General features: G+C 35.7%; 1 protein-coding gene across 8 annotated transcripts in view; it reads right to left on the bottom strand.

Annotated features, from left to right (window-relative positions):
• Positions 1–17,833, bottom strand: part of LOC111623978 (protein trachealess-like) — an 87,837-nt gene that overhangs the window by 29,862 nt on the left and 40,142 nt on the right. For 7 of the 8 annotated variants that reach the window (XM_023366731.1, XM_023366737.1, XM_023366735.1 and 4 more), the window contains 3 exons: positions 14,606–14,695; positions 13,946–14,123; positions 10,563–10,681 (listed from right to left, as the gene is read on the bottom strand). In XM_023366731.1, coding sequence (XP_023222499.1) covers positions 10,563–10,681; positions 13,946–14,123; positions 14,606–14,695 — 387 coding nt within the window. Of the gene's footprint in view, positions 1–10,562; positions 10,682–13,945; positions 14,124–14,605; positions 14,696–14,768; positions 14,921–17,833 lie in introns of those variants that run through there. The other variant, XM_023366736.1, reaches the window with a different exon arrangement.

The raw sequence follows: 17,833 nt of genomic DNA, 5'->3' as shown, positions 1-17,833 counted from the left end.
TGGTACCAGATTTCAAGAAAATATGCAAGCTAAAACAGGTGCAGTTGTTAATTAGTGTCATTAGTAAATATTAATTAACTAATTACAAGATTATTCTATACATAAAGTAAACTATTTGGTTTCACAGTATAAGTACTTAAAAATTAAACATAAAGTTAATTGAACAAAATTTTTAAACTAAAACCATTCTTATGTAATTAGTACTTTTGTTTTGGAAACAAACAAAATTTAATGTTTTTCTGAAAATAAATTACAGAATGGAACATGTGTATGTCCAGACAAAAAAAATTAAGTGATTCAAAAAGTACAAGAGCAATTTAATTCAAATAAAATGCAATTACTTAAGCAGTAAATGGACTACAAAACAATTTTCAAACTGTTTGCCTTTAGACACAATCAAATTATATAAGAATTCTTAAAATTAGTCAATAATATGGTGTCTGACTACTGCTGAATTTCCTTTCATTGCATCTCTGATGCACTCCTGAAGAATCTACAGGTTTTCCACTGAAGACAAACTTTATCTTTAGTTACCCTCATATCGAAAAGTCTAAATAGTTTAAATAGTAGCTAATGGAGACCATTTGATACTATCTCCTACCTTTTCCAGTCTATCAACCATGTTTATTGTTTTGCATAAGTATATAGTGTATTCCAATTATCTCTCTATCAAATCTCAAATGCAACTTGTTTCTAACAAATTGTTCAAAAAATAATTTCCTGCCAAGATGTATATGTGCCTCATCCTGTATATTGTATTATAATCAAACATAATTTTATATAAAATTATTATATTTGAAGACATGAGTGGATGAAAGTATTATATTACAAAATCAGTTTTGAGTGAATTGCTGTTCAAGTCATTATTATGAAATATTTGATTACCAGGTTATAATTATGGATATAAATTAATAATGAGTTTTGAATAATGTGAGCAAAAGCTCAGTGCAAGGTTCTATTTTTGAAGGTCGATTCATATTTTCAAGCTACCACCACATATTTGGCAAATGGCTTGAATAACAATGTATGCGTAATAAACAGCAATCTGATTTTGTAGGATGCATTAACTGTGTAAATCAAGAGATTACTGTAAACAGTGTTAGCCCTAGGAAAAATTTGTTTTTGAGGCTCATTAAAAGAGCAATGGAAGTAAAGAGTAGATTTATTTAGGTCTACAATAGAACAAACAATTTTACTATAGATGGACAATAAAACACAATAAAGTAATTAAACTATATACAAAAGTTTTACAATAAATTGGAAAATTCAATAGGGATACAGAAATTTACCTATGAAACTGCTTCCCTGCTTTTAGTAACACTGAATTCATCGATTACTAAGGATGATCTAGCCACTGTGGTTACTCAGCTTAATTAATGCACCTTTAACAGGGGTTAAATTTGAATAATGCAAATGTTTTCGCACCTGTCTACGCCCGAGGATGACTTATTAACTGGGTTGAAAATGCTTGCGTTATTCAAATTCAATGAACTTTTAACAGTGAGTTTTAATCAGTTTTATAGGGAAAAAATTCAATTCTGTATCAATATCTTTTTTAATATACAAGACCAAAAGTGAAGAAAGTCTCTCTTGACACATTACTGATTGGAAGTATCATCAATTTTAACTTTGAAATGATCATTCCGCAGATGCAAGATACATCAGTATAATTATATTTTTTATAATTATTAATTTGATGATTTAACTACTAAAATATACTACCAAATTTGCAAGGATCCCACAAGTGTGTGAAGCCCCAGGCACTACCTTATTTGATTTATGTAAAGTTGTCCTGACTGTAAATGTATCAAATTTGTTTGCAAAGCAAGAGCTTGCTCAGCTTAATCAAACAAGAAATTTTTGTATTTTAATTTAGTACATTTTTCAAAAATAATACAACATTCTGGATTTAAGATGAGTGTAATTTAGTAGTTGTAATTTTTAATTAAAAAAAAAAAATGTAAATGGATACAATTTTTAACATTTTCAAATGATGCTTATCTTTATAATACTTCCTAAAGATTAAAAATTAACCAAATGCAACCTCACATCACGAACAAGCCATTGCCTACGGCATCTTGTTTTCAAGGTTGCAACGTACAGGTTTAAAATTAAGTTTAAAACTATCAACTATAAAAAAATGAATAAATAAAACAAAATATAATTATTTATATTAATGGCCTGACATTTACAAATAATTAGCACAGTCATTAACTTAGAATAGTATTCTCCAAAATGTAAATATCACTGCCATCTTGGCTAAGTATTTGTATATTGTAACCTTGAGAAGAGGTTGCTATAGGCAACAATTTGTTGATGTAAAAATAAAACCGTATTTGATTGATCTATATCCTAAATTTCAAATCTCTGATGATAAGCAGCCATTTATTATATTAAAAAATAAAGCATTTTATTATTACAAGGAATAAAAAGCCAAAATAGATTATTAAAGAAATATCGGCAAATAGAAATGCACGTCAAAGTTTTAAAATATAAGAAGATTGAAAGAAGTCAAAACAATACTAGAAAAATTCAAGATGGCACAGTTTGGGTGGGGATTATATTACAGACAACACGGAGACAGAAATGTTTTATTGTTCAACTTAAGGATCTTGAAATAAATCAAATCATCATTATTTCCAATGATAAACATTATGATCTTCATCATTGAAGATAATCACAAAGTTCTGTGCATTAATTACATGTACAGTCTTGAGTCACTTTTAACTTCCTCCGCAGGTGTTTAATGATGTACTTTTGGCAAACCGCTACCCTTTAATTATGGGTGAAATAGTTCACAGACACTGACATTGAAGAAATTACTTAAAGTTCTTTGAATATTTTTGAACATTATTCACAACTAGTAATTAGGCCTGTAAGAACAAATCTGTACATCACTAGTACCACTAAAATAAAGTCTAAATAGACAATACCTTGAACTCTCTTCTCGCCATTGTGTACAATCAGGGCTACTTTTCAGCAAGAATGCACCAGCAGATAACATGAAAAGTATTGTAGCTATAATCTTATCAGCAGCTGCTTAGTAAAAGCAATACTACATGTTCAGTCACCACATATGCATGCCAGTAGTAATTATTTTAGAAAAAGAGTACTGTGTACAGTATTAAACTTTTGTGATCTCTTCTCCCCTAAACTATACATATAATTAATAAATTGCCCCTAAAATAGAATGACAGCATTGTATGAATAAGTTATTAAAGAAAAAACATTTCCAAATAATTTGGCATAATAAAATTATGACATAAAACATTCGGTTCTGAAAATATTCTCATTCCTTTAAATCAGTGATTCTCAAACTTTTTCGATCCACCGCCCCCTTTGTTCCATAAAGTTATACCCAACGCCCCCTAACCCATTTTCTCTTGTGTGAGAAAAGGATTGGAAATATTCTTAGGAAAACTTTTCTATGAATCTCACACTTTGTGCCCTTACTGTACATTGTTCTCATCATCTGGAAACCATTAAACGCAATGTTTCCTCTTATCAGCCCCAATTTTGCCTATGGTCACCGTTCAATACCCTGCCTCTATCATAGATCTATTCATCATGCCAGAAGGGGGCGTTATTGCTTACTTTGAGAAACGTTGAGCTAAAATAAAAGTCAATGTGTTAGAAATATTCAAGTTGTGACCTTCAATAAAAAATAAAAAATATATAAAATGTCAACATTTTATATATATTCCGTTGAATTTTTATATATAGAATTTGTCTGCCGTCGCCCCTCTATATTTCCTTAACGCCCCCCAATTCTCTTTGAGCCTTCTACTGCCCCCCTGAAAGCCTCCAGCACCCACAAGGTGGCGTTATTGCCCACTTTGAGAAACGCTGCTTTAAATTCATCAGATACAGTAGAATTATAAAAATTACTGATAAGTTCCAGCAGTCTTTACTATCCAGAGTGGAATTTAAAATTGCAAGAGGTTGACATTTAGATTCAGCATTGTAACAGATTATCTGAAGATTAATTTAATGACTAATTTAGTCAATAAGAAGATTCTTGATTAATTAAAAAGACCTGGATGACGAATTCAATTAAAATTCACATAAAGAAAATACCCATAAAATATTCATAATTTCTCAATTTTCATACTACGACAATAACATTTCTATTGATATTTGACAAAGTCAACCTATTTCTATAGGCTTTCCTCTATATCAATACACTAAAACTGTATAAAGTCCCTCTAGCAACAGTTATAACTCGTAAAAATTTTTAATTAATTAAAAATTTCTGGTAGAATTATCTACTATATATTAGGTGTCATTCCTGTGGCATGAAGATAGACAAATTATGATTTTGTGTATTTTCTTTTTATGAATTTTAATTCAATACAAAGATTATGAAATATAATTTAAAACATTATAGTATTAATATAGATAAATAGTAACATTAAAACTAAGTTTACATTTCTTTATGAATGCTTAACTGACTGACTAATATTTTCTGAACTGTAATGGGCTAGCTCAAAGGTGGACCATTAGTGAAAAAATTATTATATGTCTAGCAATTCATTACAGAAAAAAAAAAATGTTTTCATCTATCTCAGATCAGCAGATGACTGCATCATAAAGTATCAGCCTACTCTGTGGACTTTGGGATTGAATTCAATCCATATTCCTACAATTTATCACGTGTAATATGGGTCAGAATATTATTCCCTATATCTTTGGTCAAGTTGGCTGCAGATCAGATTTAGTAAATAATGGATGAAATTGTGGCTAGCCATGTAGTATTAATGCACTGATGCCTCACGCAGATAAAAATCAATCAATTGATGATCATTTCAGTTTATAAAGAATAAAAATAATGTTCTTAGGATCTGTTCTCAGTTATCTGCATAAAAAATACAAGCACAACAGAAGATTCAATAATGCTTTTCTTGACAGTAAGAGGACTGCTTTTAAATGTAAAATCCCTCCTCTTTGATTATATGTACAATAGTTCATGGTAGCAAGAGTGATTTCTATTTAAAGTTATATTTAATTTCTTACATTGATTTATTTTCCATGTTTCAGTTATTTTAAATTTAGGAGTTATGTTAAACCTTGACTGCATTTCAATAATGAATGGAATTGCATCTCACTAATTTAGGGTTTAAATATGATTAAAATATTAAATAATATTGCACTATATTTTTGTAATAAGATATTAGTAGTTTCTATTACCTCTATGAAGATACACTAGTTAAGAAATATTGTATAAAAGACTGATACAGCAAGCTAAGCTTCACTAGGTTTCACTTTTACTGGTCAGTATAGCTGTGGAAGCTGCGGTGGTTTATGGGCATCTAATATGAGGGTCGTTGCAGGAGGGTGCATGGCACACAATGGAATCGTTTTGCTTGCTGCTGGCTTTGATTAATTTTAAGTTCAAATTAATCAAATTTATCAAAACCAGCATTGATCAAAACATATATGAAATAAAAACAATTCTATTAGGGCTGTGCCCTCCTGCAATTGCACCCCATATTAAGCATCACAAGCTGTCACTGTATGGAGTGTAAGCTGTTGATAATTGCAAGTGATTGATTGATTTGGTACTGATTACAGATTTTCTTCTGCTAGATTCTCCCTAATCAGGTTAATTGTTTGAGATTTTGAATAATTGTAATTTTGTAAATTGTGCTAGTAATCAATTTCATTGTTGTAAATACTGAATTTGAAATCTATATTTGAGTTTTATCCTAACTATTGTTGAGATTATAACCTTTTGTTTTGTATTCAGAAAAATCCAGTACTGGCAATTATAGTGTAATAAAGTTTTCTTTTTTATATTTTATAATTCTGGTGCAAAGCTCATTTCTTTGACATTGTAGACCTTGAAATGGACTTGAAGAAATGATTAAAAAAGTTTCACAAAATTTTCTAACTGGCAATTTATTCACATGATTAATAAGTAGGATTATAAGAACAAATAAAGAAGTTACAATATGAAAATGATAATAAAGGAATCAAGAATATTCTGTCAAAGTTACTTTTGCATAAGATTGAAGTTAATAGTAATGAGAGTGATTTCTTTCAAGGTAACAGAACAGTTCCTCTCTACAAGTATATTCTCATATATAAATTGACTCTTTCCATCTTTTGGGTATTAAAAGGGACTTTTTGCCCTATACCCATTGTGGGTTTGGCCAGGTCTATGATGGGGTGGCTGGGTTTCAAGGGATAGGATCCGACATGTCAAGACAGATTACCCCTAAAAAATTAATTTTATGTTTAATTACAGAAAATAAAAGTTTTAAGACTGCTTTTTATTAATAAAGAAACTGTTGTAGTTTATGCTAAGTATGGTAATGTGGTAAAGTAAGAAACTGCTACAAGAAAAAAGAGTTTAATCAACACATAGTATAGGTACAGTACTGTACATGGACAACATATGACTACATAAAACTATTCCTATAAAGATGACTTAAACACTATCTGGAATGTTCTTGGGAGAATGCTATGATACTCTTGCCAGCAAAAACATTTTATGTATTTCATTTGAACAAGAACAAAAATATGGCTAAAGTGGCCCAGTCTGTCCTGGGTCCCATACAAGCTCTTGACAGCTCCATATTGACATTACCCAAATCAGTGGTGACACCAATATTAACACAATGAAAGTACAGTACATTAATATAAAATTTGGGGATTGTTATAAAAAATCTAATACAAGCTGCAAAAGGAAGTAAAACTTTACTATACAGAAAATGTACCATCTTTTGATGTAGAATAATGGAATGAATTTGTCTTACTACAGCAACTAATACAAAAAGTTCTTGTTCATTTCTCAGATTTATATTTTATTTTTTTACAAAATATAAATCTGATATATGTCATATATTCACTACTAAAAAAAATGGTTAGTTTGTTTTAAAACTAAAAAGACAATTCTGATAATGAAGATTTGTGTTATATACTTAGCCAAGAACCATAACATAGTTAATTAACTGTTGAATCACCACAGGAATTTTTCAGGGTGGTCCATCCAGATATGTTGGGTCCTATCCCTCACCACGTGGCCACCCCATTGTGGGCCTGGATGAATCCATAATGGACTCACTAAAAAGACCCTCTTAGTACCCAGAGCCGGCCCTACCATAGGGCGAACGGAGCAGCCGCTCCAGGCGCGAAGTCCTAGGGGCGCCTCAGTGGTAAAGAAAATTAAAGGGTATAAATTAGGGGCAACCAACGGGGCGCCATAATAGGATCTCGCTCCATCCTAAAACTTGCCTCGGGCCGGCACTGTTAGTACCCACAGGACTGAAGAGTAAAAAAAAAAAATAGAAAAACCCATTGAATCAAACCTAAGAAGCTAAAGACACACCAGTTGTAATTGAAATAATTCATTTAGATTCAAAATTAATACTGCACTTTTAAAATGTATTTTATTTGTAATAAAAAGTTTTCAATTGTTCCAACAAAAACTTTTTGTCTTTCATATTAAGTAATTTTAAACATAAGTTTATAAATGAAACCGAAATTAATCAATATGATTTAAACAGCAAGTGAAATTTTAAGGAATGCTAGTTTTAGACCCAGTGCTTCAATGCTTTAAGCAATTTATATTTAAGATTTTGTATTGTGTCGATGCTAGGATTCCGAAACAAAATATATCCAAGCTATTTCAATTGTATCTTCCATATTCCTCCAATTTATCTCACACAAAATATTAATATACCAAAATTAAGTTGATATCTAAGAAAAGGTTATTTAGGAAGTAGATTAAAAACGATGCAATGAAGAAAATGGTAGCTCAATTTTTCAATTTTATATAAAAAAAATATCTGTTGATGGTTTAACATGCATAAGTTTTTCTTGATAAATTGCAAATTTGTATGAGACCAATATCATATTTTATCAAATTTTTACCATTAAGAATACTGTCTAAAAATACAATTATGGAAATAAATTTACTACATGCAATATGAAAAGAAAAAGGCCACATTGATTCATGTAACTGTATAGAGTCAATTAAACTGTCAAAAGATTAATTATAAAAAAAACATGAATACAATGAATTTGAATGTCTAATTCATTGAATTAATATTCTCTCAATTATGTTTAATGTTTTATATTGGAAGATCAATTAAAGCTTTGGAATATTGTATTTTAGAAAGTCTTAAGTTTCATCGAGAATGTGTTTAATTGTCAATACTGCTGCAGAAGTGTATATGAGTCATTTACCAACTGTATGTGTTGTTGTGTGCATCTAGGAATTCAAGTACATTAATTTCAGTAATGTACAAGGTCTGTTCAAAAAGTATCGGACCTTTGGTCGGCAAAAATAAATTTATTGATTTTGAGATACAAAACCCTAATCCCCTTCAAAGTAGTCTCCTTGGTAATGTATACACTTCTTCCAGTGTTCCTGCCATTGCTGGAAACACTGCTGGAACGCATCTTTTGGAATGGTTATCAGCTGGTCCGTCGCATTTCGCATGATGTCTTCTCTCGACTAAATTTGGGTTCCTTTTAGCGGCATTTTCAGCTTGAGAAATAGCCAAAGGTCACACGGAGCCATGTGGAGAGAGTACGGAGCGTGACGAACCACAGGAGTATTGTGTTTGGCGACGAAAGCCCGAATCAGATGCGCAGAATGGGCGGATGCGTTATCACGATGGAGCTGCCAAGTTTTGATCGACCACAGATCTGGTCGTTTGCGTCGCACTGTATCGGAAAGACGACGAAGGACCTCCTGGTAGTACTCCTTTGCGATGGTTTGGCCTTGTGGTGCGTATTCACGATACACCACCCCACGAGAGTCGAAAAAACTGTCAACATGACCTTTGATATTTGATGATTGCTGCGGACCTGCCGCGCTTTTTTTGGATCGTCCCCGAAAGCCTGCTGAATCTTGCGAATGGTTTACACTCGGGTATCGCCAAGGTTTTTGGCAAAATTTGCCAAAAACCTTTGGTAATATCGCTGCTCACGTTGTTCAGTCATTTTCCAGCTTAGTGAAGTCCGACGAGAGCGCACTACATGACCTCACTCATAGGCCGATTGCAAACGACTGACGCTTCCTGCAGGCGGGAAAAAATTCAGGGCTGGGCATGACTGTCCCCTCCACAACTCCACCGAAGGAGGCCTCTCTCGCATCATTGGTTTACGCGGAAAAAAAAAAGGTCCGATACTTTTTGAACAGACCTTGTATATGCGATTGATTCTTCTACTGTTTGTACATGTTAAATAAAGTGTATTCTCTCGTTTATCTCAGATATATACCTCTCAACTTACATTACATGTATTATCTGGCTAGAAAAGGAAAAATGGCTGGCAAATCAAAGTAATGGATCCAGATGTACCCAAATGAGATCTAATTCAAAAATTTAAAATATTTGAATAATTAATAAGTATCTTTTATTAACACTTGCAATACAATCATATTGCAGACGGCCTGATAAACTACATTTGCCATCTTAAATATTTATGAAATGCTTTCAAATTTGAACAAATTAATTTTAATTTTTTTGTGCCCACCCAGGGATTATCCACTGACAAGTCGTAAATTATTTTATTTTTTATCTTACAATATACAACAAACACTAGCAACTTGTTGTTTATACAGCAGGTTGAGAGGTTTGATGGCAGATACCATTAATGACTAGCTCTGGTTATACAGACATCTTTGGCATTGATTATAATAATCAGAGATGTATAACCATAGCTTCATTCATTTATTTTATCTACCATTAAATCCTCATAAATTGTGATTCTTAAGTTATGTTTCAGATATGGTATAGTACCATACATTATAGTATGATGTAATTGGCTAAATTATTGCAATCATCTGATGGATATATTGAATGGCAAACATTTCATCCAGGTGGCTTCCTACATGGCCACCTGGATAAAATGTCTGCAAGGCAAGATGGACAGACAGCCCAATATTCAGATGGGCGGTTGAGAAGCACGATACTATACTAAATAATACAACTCAACGGTGAGTGTCCTATTTATTGACGGGATTTGTTTCTCGTTTGGTCCCTTAAAAAGAAACGAGCCTTCAATTTTATCCTTATAACCAGGCCTTTTATCATTTGGCACAAAAACTTGATTCATTCTGCATAATACATCATTAAATAAATATCACTGAATCAGATGTGATTTATCTTTATATAGAATGTGTACCCAACTTACCATTTATTCTGTCAGATGTATCAATAGAAATATACTCGATTTTCATGCCGGAAAGTTTTCTTTGTCAAGATCTATTTAACAATGGACATGCAATCTATTTTCAAATCCTAATAATAATAATTTAAAATAAAATTCTTTAATACCCATTTATGGGAGTACATTTCATAAATAAAACTGCTTTTGTTACTATGCCATTACCATAACAGTAAAGTTATTGATGGAAAACATAAATAAAGACATATGTCCACTACGTATGCCGTTACCCATTCACATAATGGCAAAATGTCTAACAACAGAGACAATTATGCAAAAACTTAAAAAAGAAAACCAGCTCAAACAATGCCTTTATATGTTGAAGTAAAGAATTATACAAATTATTACCCAAAGTAATATATATTTTTATGGTAACCACTTACTCTATATCCCGACGACTTGAAGTGACAACCTCTTTTCGTAAGAGTCGACTTCATTCGAATACAAAATACCCTTTCTAAACCCTTGTACATGCTATTCGAATTCAACGTCATTATGGGAGCTGAAAAGTACATAAAATAAGGTATTATTAAGCTACGGTATCACGGTATATAATTAATTAATTACTAACTTAAAAAACATTCCTGTAAACTATTTTATAATAAAATATTATTGATTATATTCGGCAGTGCCTAAACTTGCATGTAAGTCGCAGGTAGATGGGCCACAAATATTTTGTATATTCCTCATATACAAAAAGTAGGCAGGCCTCTTACATTAACAAGATGGAATAATAGTCAGATTTACCAGCTACAACTCCAGGCCTCGTTCTATTTTTAAACACAGTTTATATATATTGCCTAGGGCCTCTTGCATGTGGTGAAGGGCCACAAGTCTGGCTCTGGGTAGAATACAGTATATATAATACTTAACATTACCAAGTTACTCCTCATTTAATTAACGTTCACTTCAGTTACGAATTTTTAACATCTGGTCTTGTGTTGCATTTAGTACTGTATTACTAAATCTAACACAAACAAGCGTGTTCCAGATGTAGGCCTATTATTCTCGATACTGTGCAAAGATAGGATCGTACCTAATGCAGGACCAAGACCGAGTAGTTTTAGATTTTCGTAAATCGCTAGTGATCCACGAGATTCGTAATATCTATAATATTCGAATATGTTATCGTAAATTTCGGTATGGCTCGTTGACCCTTCGGATCGGGCGCGAACCTTCGACAGGCCGGCCACGTGGAGTTTTCCGTGCTTTCTTCACGTGTCTAATACCTAAATAGGGACCAGTTTTCCATTATAGTCCTCCCGAGAGACACTCCCTCGTATGTGTTGCGTTGCCTTATCCCATCAATCCGATCCAATCCTAGTTTCTCCGAAAAATGACCGGCGTGTGCCTCCACACCCTCAAGCACGGGCGGTGAGCAGGATGTAGCTGCACCCCGTTCTGGGGATTTTCCCCGATTAAAGCCGGGTAAGTTACCTCAGGTAGTAAAAATTTATATTCTGCACCCTCTCTAAAGATTTCTGGATCCTCTACTTCGCGAAAGATGTACTGTACACAGGCAACAGCAGGAGCAACACTGCTGTAAAAGCCTTGTTTACGGGGGTGCACCCGCCTGTGATTTACAGTATTCCTGAAATCAAAATGGTGGCTCACCTGACCGTGAACCAAACCCGAAGCTTTGAAGAAGTTGCGTGTGGTTTTTATTATACACGTATTTATTTTTATCATTTAAAACATAAGATGTGGTACTTTCAACGACTCACCAAGCTGCAATTAATACAGCAGGCCTACTGACCCAATTATTGGAAGTGACGCAACAATATAAACTTTATGTTTGTTTGTTTATTTGTATACGGCAAAGCGCCACGTGGGCGATCTCCGAAGAGGGATGTCTCCCGGGGGACTTTCTATTCTTGAAATTTTTAGGGGGCGGTCCGTCCCCGAGATAGGTTGGCCTCGTCCCTCGCCCGCCCCGTTGTGGGCCCGGCCAAACCCACAATGGGCTCGGCAGTAGACTATGAGATGCATTACTGCCACTCGCCATTGATAGTTCCTTCGCTGTTTCGCGGGCTGGTCGGATTTTCTTCACTCGGTCGGGCCCACAACGGGAACGAGATATCCAGACAGACCACCAATGGAAAGTTCTAGAAATTTGCTAGTCCTGATTCGAACCCGATCCCGTACGTAGGTAGGGTAAAGCTTCACTTCGGCTGTCATTTTTTATGTTATTAAGATATAAGAGGGCAGCAAAACGCTAAATCAGATCGTATTAAACGAGCATCCTCTACCGTTTTAAGCGAGATGTCCGGCCGAAAGTAACTTTTATATATGAAATATTATATATAAAAAGAAAAAGAGAACGTTTGGACGTCTGTCCGTAATTTTATCAGACGTCATTTCCATTCGAATCATCGGGTAAAAATCTAGTATACAATTTTGGTCAATCCCCTCGGGCCATTTCCGTCTGCGGATCCACCAGACTACTCGACGAATGGAGATTCCGGCCAACTTTTAATCTTGTCAATCCATGTAATCGCGCGTCTACTTCTTTGTCTTTATCCATTGTTTAATTCCCTGGAGCGCCTTTCTTGTCACTTCATCAGATCTGCAAACGTGACCGAACACCGCGACCCATGTTTTTTTTTTCTTTTACTCTCGATAATATGTTTACACTTTCTTCCACTTCCTCGTTTGTCATTCGATCGCTGTTGAGAGATTTTTCTCTCCGTCCTTCTTCCACACGAGTAAATAAATTAAATATCTTCCCATCTGTTCCAAAGGTATCTTCAATTGCCTTGTGTTCTGTACAGAATCGTTAGTGGATAAGTCCTAGTTCCACTTATAAATACAAATATAACGAGCATTCCTCCCACAGAAGGAAAATGTGCCACCAGTGGCCGTGTGGATAAAACCGCAGAACGCGTAGTTGTCGCACGTTCGCGCCTATCCACGTGGCGTTTTCCGGGTTTTCTTTACCTTTATAAAACCTAAACATTGGCCAATTTCCCGTAGGGAATTCCAAACCTAAATCAACCTTTGGTAGATCGCCCAAGTGTCGCGTAGGCCTATACCTAAATCTCAGGTTACACGCGTTAACAACTTCTAGTGTTACGTACGCGTACGAATCACACGTATTCTTTCGGAATGCCCGCATATTTTCGAGTGTCCCCCGCAAATAAAAATAAAGGAAGCGAGATCCGGGTAATTTGGAGACCACGCTGTTTTTAGGGACCTTTGACACATCCTGTATCATTATGCTGAGTGAGTCTAAAGCTCTAAATACTTCATAAATATAGGAATTTAATAATATCTTTTTATTTGTGACTGTAGGCAAATCACAATGGAAGCATAAAGAATAGATTTCCCACGTCATTCACGTGTCTAACTTGCGAATGGATGAATGACATGAGAAAGAACAACTTTCCTGTTCCCGAAACGCCGCTTATCGACACATCAGAGTTCTTCAGAATATTAAAAATCTGCTGGCAGAACCCTCGAAAACGTGCTGCAGAAATCTGGTGGCGCGTTGTGGGCAAATTTAAAATTTGGGCAATATCTGGGGATCCGGATTGCCCAAATTAAATTTTAATAGTCTTACCACAGTAATGAGTTTATAAAAGATTGGTTCGAGGGACCCTGGCAATTGTCATTTCAGTCTATAGGATAACGCGCCGCTGCAGAAATCCCGGGTTTTGCGGAACACAGTTTGGTAGTGATACAGAGGATTGCTGTGTTTGTTGCCGTGTTCTCTGATGCATTATTGTCATTTATTAAGTTAAATGGAACCAGAAAAAAAGGAATTTACCTGGTCTGTCGGGACCGGTGGGCGTCGAAGGCCCTCCCGTAACGGAAGATCCATCGTCGGATGTGGTAGAAGAGGGAGAAGTGGAAGCCTGCGATAGGCTGATGCCCATTTGTTCCGCCATTTCCGCGTGATCTTGGTGATGGACGTAGTCGAAGACGTTACTTCCGGTCATCTCGACCTGCAAGAAACGTTCCGTTATTTAAAGTTTCCCTTATAAAATAAGATTAGACACGAAGAGATTCATTTTCAAACTGGTTGCAACCAGCAATTACATCCGTTTAATTCAATGTACACGAGTTACGAAATTGTAGACGAGATTTGCATCACGGATTGTAGATCGTTTTGGGGGTTATCCGGCACAGAACCCGAAAGAACCGTCAGCGCGGATTCCAAAATTCGGCATCATTTTGTACCACAGTCGAACCTCCAGTAACGGTCATCGCCACTGCACACAGAGGCCATTATTTATTTTAAAACGCATGCAAAATAACCTGTAAACAACGTCCACTTTTTACGTTCCCGACATTGGTCGAGTTACAGAGGTTCGACCATAATTATTTTAATTTTTCAAGTCGAGACCTTCCGTAAATGGACAACGGTCAAGGGCGAGAATCTCCGTTCGCGGTCAACGTAATTGCCAACACGTAAATAATAACTGACCTGTGACAGTCCTAGATAAATAGACACCGTCTCGGACACGTACAAAAATCGTGCATCCGATGCTAACACGAAGGCAAAGCCGTCCAGTGACTGAAAAGAAAATAATAATAAGTCAACGTTATTTTGTCACGACCAGAAACGTATTTTATTCTAATTCGCGGACTTTTTCCAACGTTTCCCCCCCGTAACTTCTGATTTCTTCGATTAACTAATACACGCCACATTTATGCTCGTGGTAGGTGGGCCCTACGAGGGTGGGGGCGAAAGAGGGGGCCCGACACACCATTTTCCGGTAGCAGTTGCGAACGAAAATGGCCGAACGTTAAGGCGTGACGTAGGCGAGTCGCGACGTCATTTCACCGGAAAAAGGGCGTGTTTACGCGTCGATTCGAATTTGACATTTATGTCGACCGACGGAAACAAATCGAACCAATAGCCAAGCGGAATAGAAGACAAGAAATTATGCAAATAAACGGAAATGTGCAAAGGTGTGTCCCGCCGCTCCGACGGATCCGGGACGATGTGAACCGGATATTGTATCTTTACAGGCAAATCATCACCTCCTTATAAGAGAAATCCGCGTGCCGAATCAAGTGACGGGCCTACGCACACTAGAAAACGGGGAGGTTAATACTACGCCCTTTACGAGAACGTGGAAACAATAAAATATGGAGTTGCCACAATTCATTCCCTGGGTTCATATATTATGGAAGCGGTCGGACGAGAGGACCCCGGACTAGGGTAAGGACCAGAAATACAAACAACCGCTTTCAATTATTCGTTCGAAGACGTCGATAATCGATAGCATCCGGTGGCGTAACGCGAGAGAGGTGACGAGTCGCAGGTGTCTCGATTCACCATCAACATTGCAATTAACGAGAGGCTCGGACCTCGAAAGACCCCCGCGTGCGAAGATTGAGGATTTCTAATTGTATAGATGACACTACAACCGAGTGTTCGAGTGTTTGAGATGTGCTACAGAGCAACTGGAAAGTTTAAGAGTGCGTAAGTACGCAACACGCGCGCTTAAGTAACAGTTGGAGAGAAGAGATCGGCCGAAAATGCGGCTGATTTGCATAAAGACGTCGTTGGGCACGAGGACAATCCAATGATTTGTTTGGGAGTATTATCCGCAATTGAAGTTTGGCGAGATTAAGAAGGAGAAATATTACAATACGTCTTTCGATAAGACACAAGAAATTTGTGAAGGGTACCTCATACAAGAAAGCTCTAAACAATGGAAGTGAGGAAATTAAGATGAATTAAATTCTTTGCTGGAAAAAATGGGAGTGTGGTGAATTCCTCTGTTTGTGGACCATTCCAGTAATTATTACGTCGGTAGTTTATGGGAAGGGATTCGTTTACATTCGACAATGGGGGGACTTTGATGACACGTTTTAATATGATGTTAAGAAGCCTTCCCGAAGAGGTGGTGCCAAACGGTTTACTGTCCAATTAGGGGAGGGGGTTAATTTAATTTCTGACGATAGTGTGGGAGAGGGGGATTAAAAAAAAAAGAAAAGTGTTTGCTGATGTAATTTTTCCGACGGTACTTCCCACCAGTTCGCGTGCTTCGATATTCTACGATAGGACCTTCAAGAGCCAGCGACGGTATCCACTTTACACACAATCCATATTCACTGGCATTAAATGGATTATATACAACGGTAAACACTGTAGATAAACAATAGTTCGTCACTAAAGAAGTTAGACTTTCTCGGTATTAGGTAGATAAATAATGGGTGACTCCAACAAAATTATTCTATAACAAATAATGGTTAAATACACCCTTTTAAATACACTGGAAACCAATTAATGAATTTTAAATCTATTGTTATCCAGTAGACTGTAATTAAATACAAGGAATTTAAACAATACAATTCAACTAAGTATTATGACAATGGTTCAAAGTAATCGGAGTTGAATACACTCGGAGAAATTCCAACTGTTTTTTTTTTTTGTGTGTTACATAATCCTTATTTACTTCTATCGCTTTACGTAACAAGTGTTTAAACACTAAAATTAACACGGGAAATTCTTTAAATAGAAGATTTTTCTGTAAGACGAGTGTGATAAATCATCATTAAAACACCAGGATCCTTTCTTCAAATCGATTCAATTACGCACGTTCCGTTGTTACGCATTTTAATTCGTAACAATTAAGAGGCACGCGCGAAACTCTCGACGGAAGAAAAAGGGGGGGGGCCCAAAAAAAGGAATGGACATTATACTTTAACGTTAATGAAAGCCGAAGACATTTCCCCCCCCCTCGTTCTCTAATGATTTACAAAGGCACTAACAGTGTGCCGGGTGATTGTTGCACTTTGCCACCATACTTTATTACATATATATTATGTTTAGGGGAGTATTTAGAATCGGCAGAAGTAATTTCCTTTAAGGAATGATTTACCATCTGCTCGATTACTCATTTTCTCGATGCTGTGTCTATTTTCGTCTTGTCTAATTACCCCGAGTAATTTATGGTATAATTCGCTTCTGCATGAGTTTACAGCATCAAATTGTCGAATACAATATACAAAAAGTTCACATTTTTTGCCATTAAAATCCTCGACTTCCCGAAGACAACCTTGACCCGTGGGCCCCGGTAAAGGGCCCGTTAAAGTCGTTAAGAAAAAGATTTATCTGTGTTGTAATTTAAAGATGGCGCTCATCATTTTTTTTTACTGTGTTTTAAGCAATAAACACGGGAATTCCAGTCGAGATTTAAAATAGTTCCGCATACGACCGGTAGATGGTGCGAATCGTTAACTGAGGCCACCTACACGCGGCGTATGGAATGTAGTGTTAAGACTTTTTGAATAAATAAATGATGGCGAGTGGTAAGAAAAAATAAACGTTCGACTAAGAAAAGTTTGCCTCTTTAGACAAATAAATAGAACAGAAATGTAAACAGTAAAGCTATATTAATGCCCCGCAATTAATAATAATTGAAGTAATCTGCGGAATTGCACAAATGTATGCCTCGTTACGGGAGATTCTCACATTTCTTCAGCTCAACTCGTGTAAATAAACCTCCATTAGTTCATCTATTTACAGTCGACCCCCCCTATAACACTGTTGATAATTCCGTTTTATATGAATTCCATGTTGTACGAGTCACTTAGATTTTACAAATACGTGAGCCGTTCACAGCCCGGCACGCTTATTTGTAAAATCTAAGTGACTCGTACAACATGGAATTCATATAAAACGGAATTATCAACAGTG

This window comes from Centruroides sculpturatus, unplaced genomic scaffold (genome assembly GCF_000671375.1).
Source record: "Centruroides sculpturatus isolate CEXI.00-Female unplaced genomic scaffold, Cexi_2.0 scaffold382, whole genome shotgun sequence".
NCBI classification, from domain to species: Eukaryota; Metazoa; Arthropoda; class Arachnida; order Scorpiones; family Buthidae; genus Centruroides; species Centruroides sculpturatus.
The sequence above is the reverse complement of the archived record's forward strand: the minus strand, read 5'-3'. Positions and strand labels throughout refer to the sequence as shown.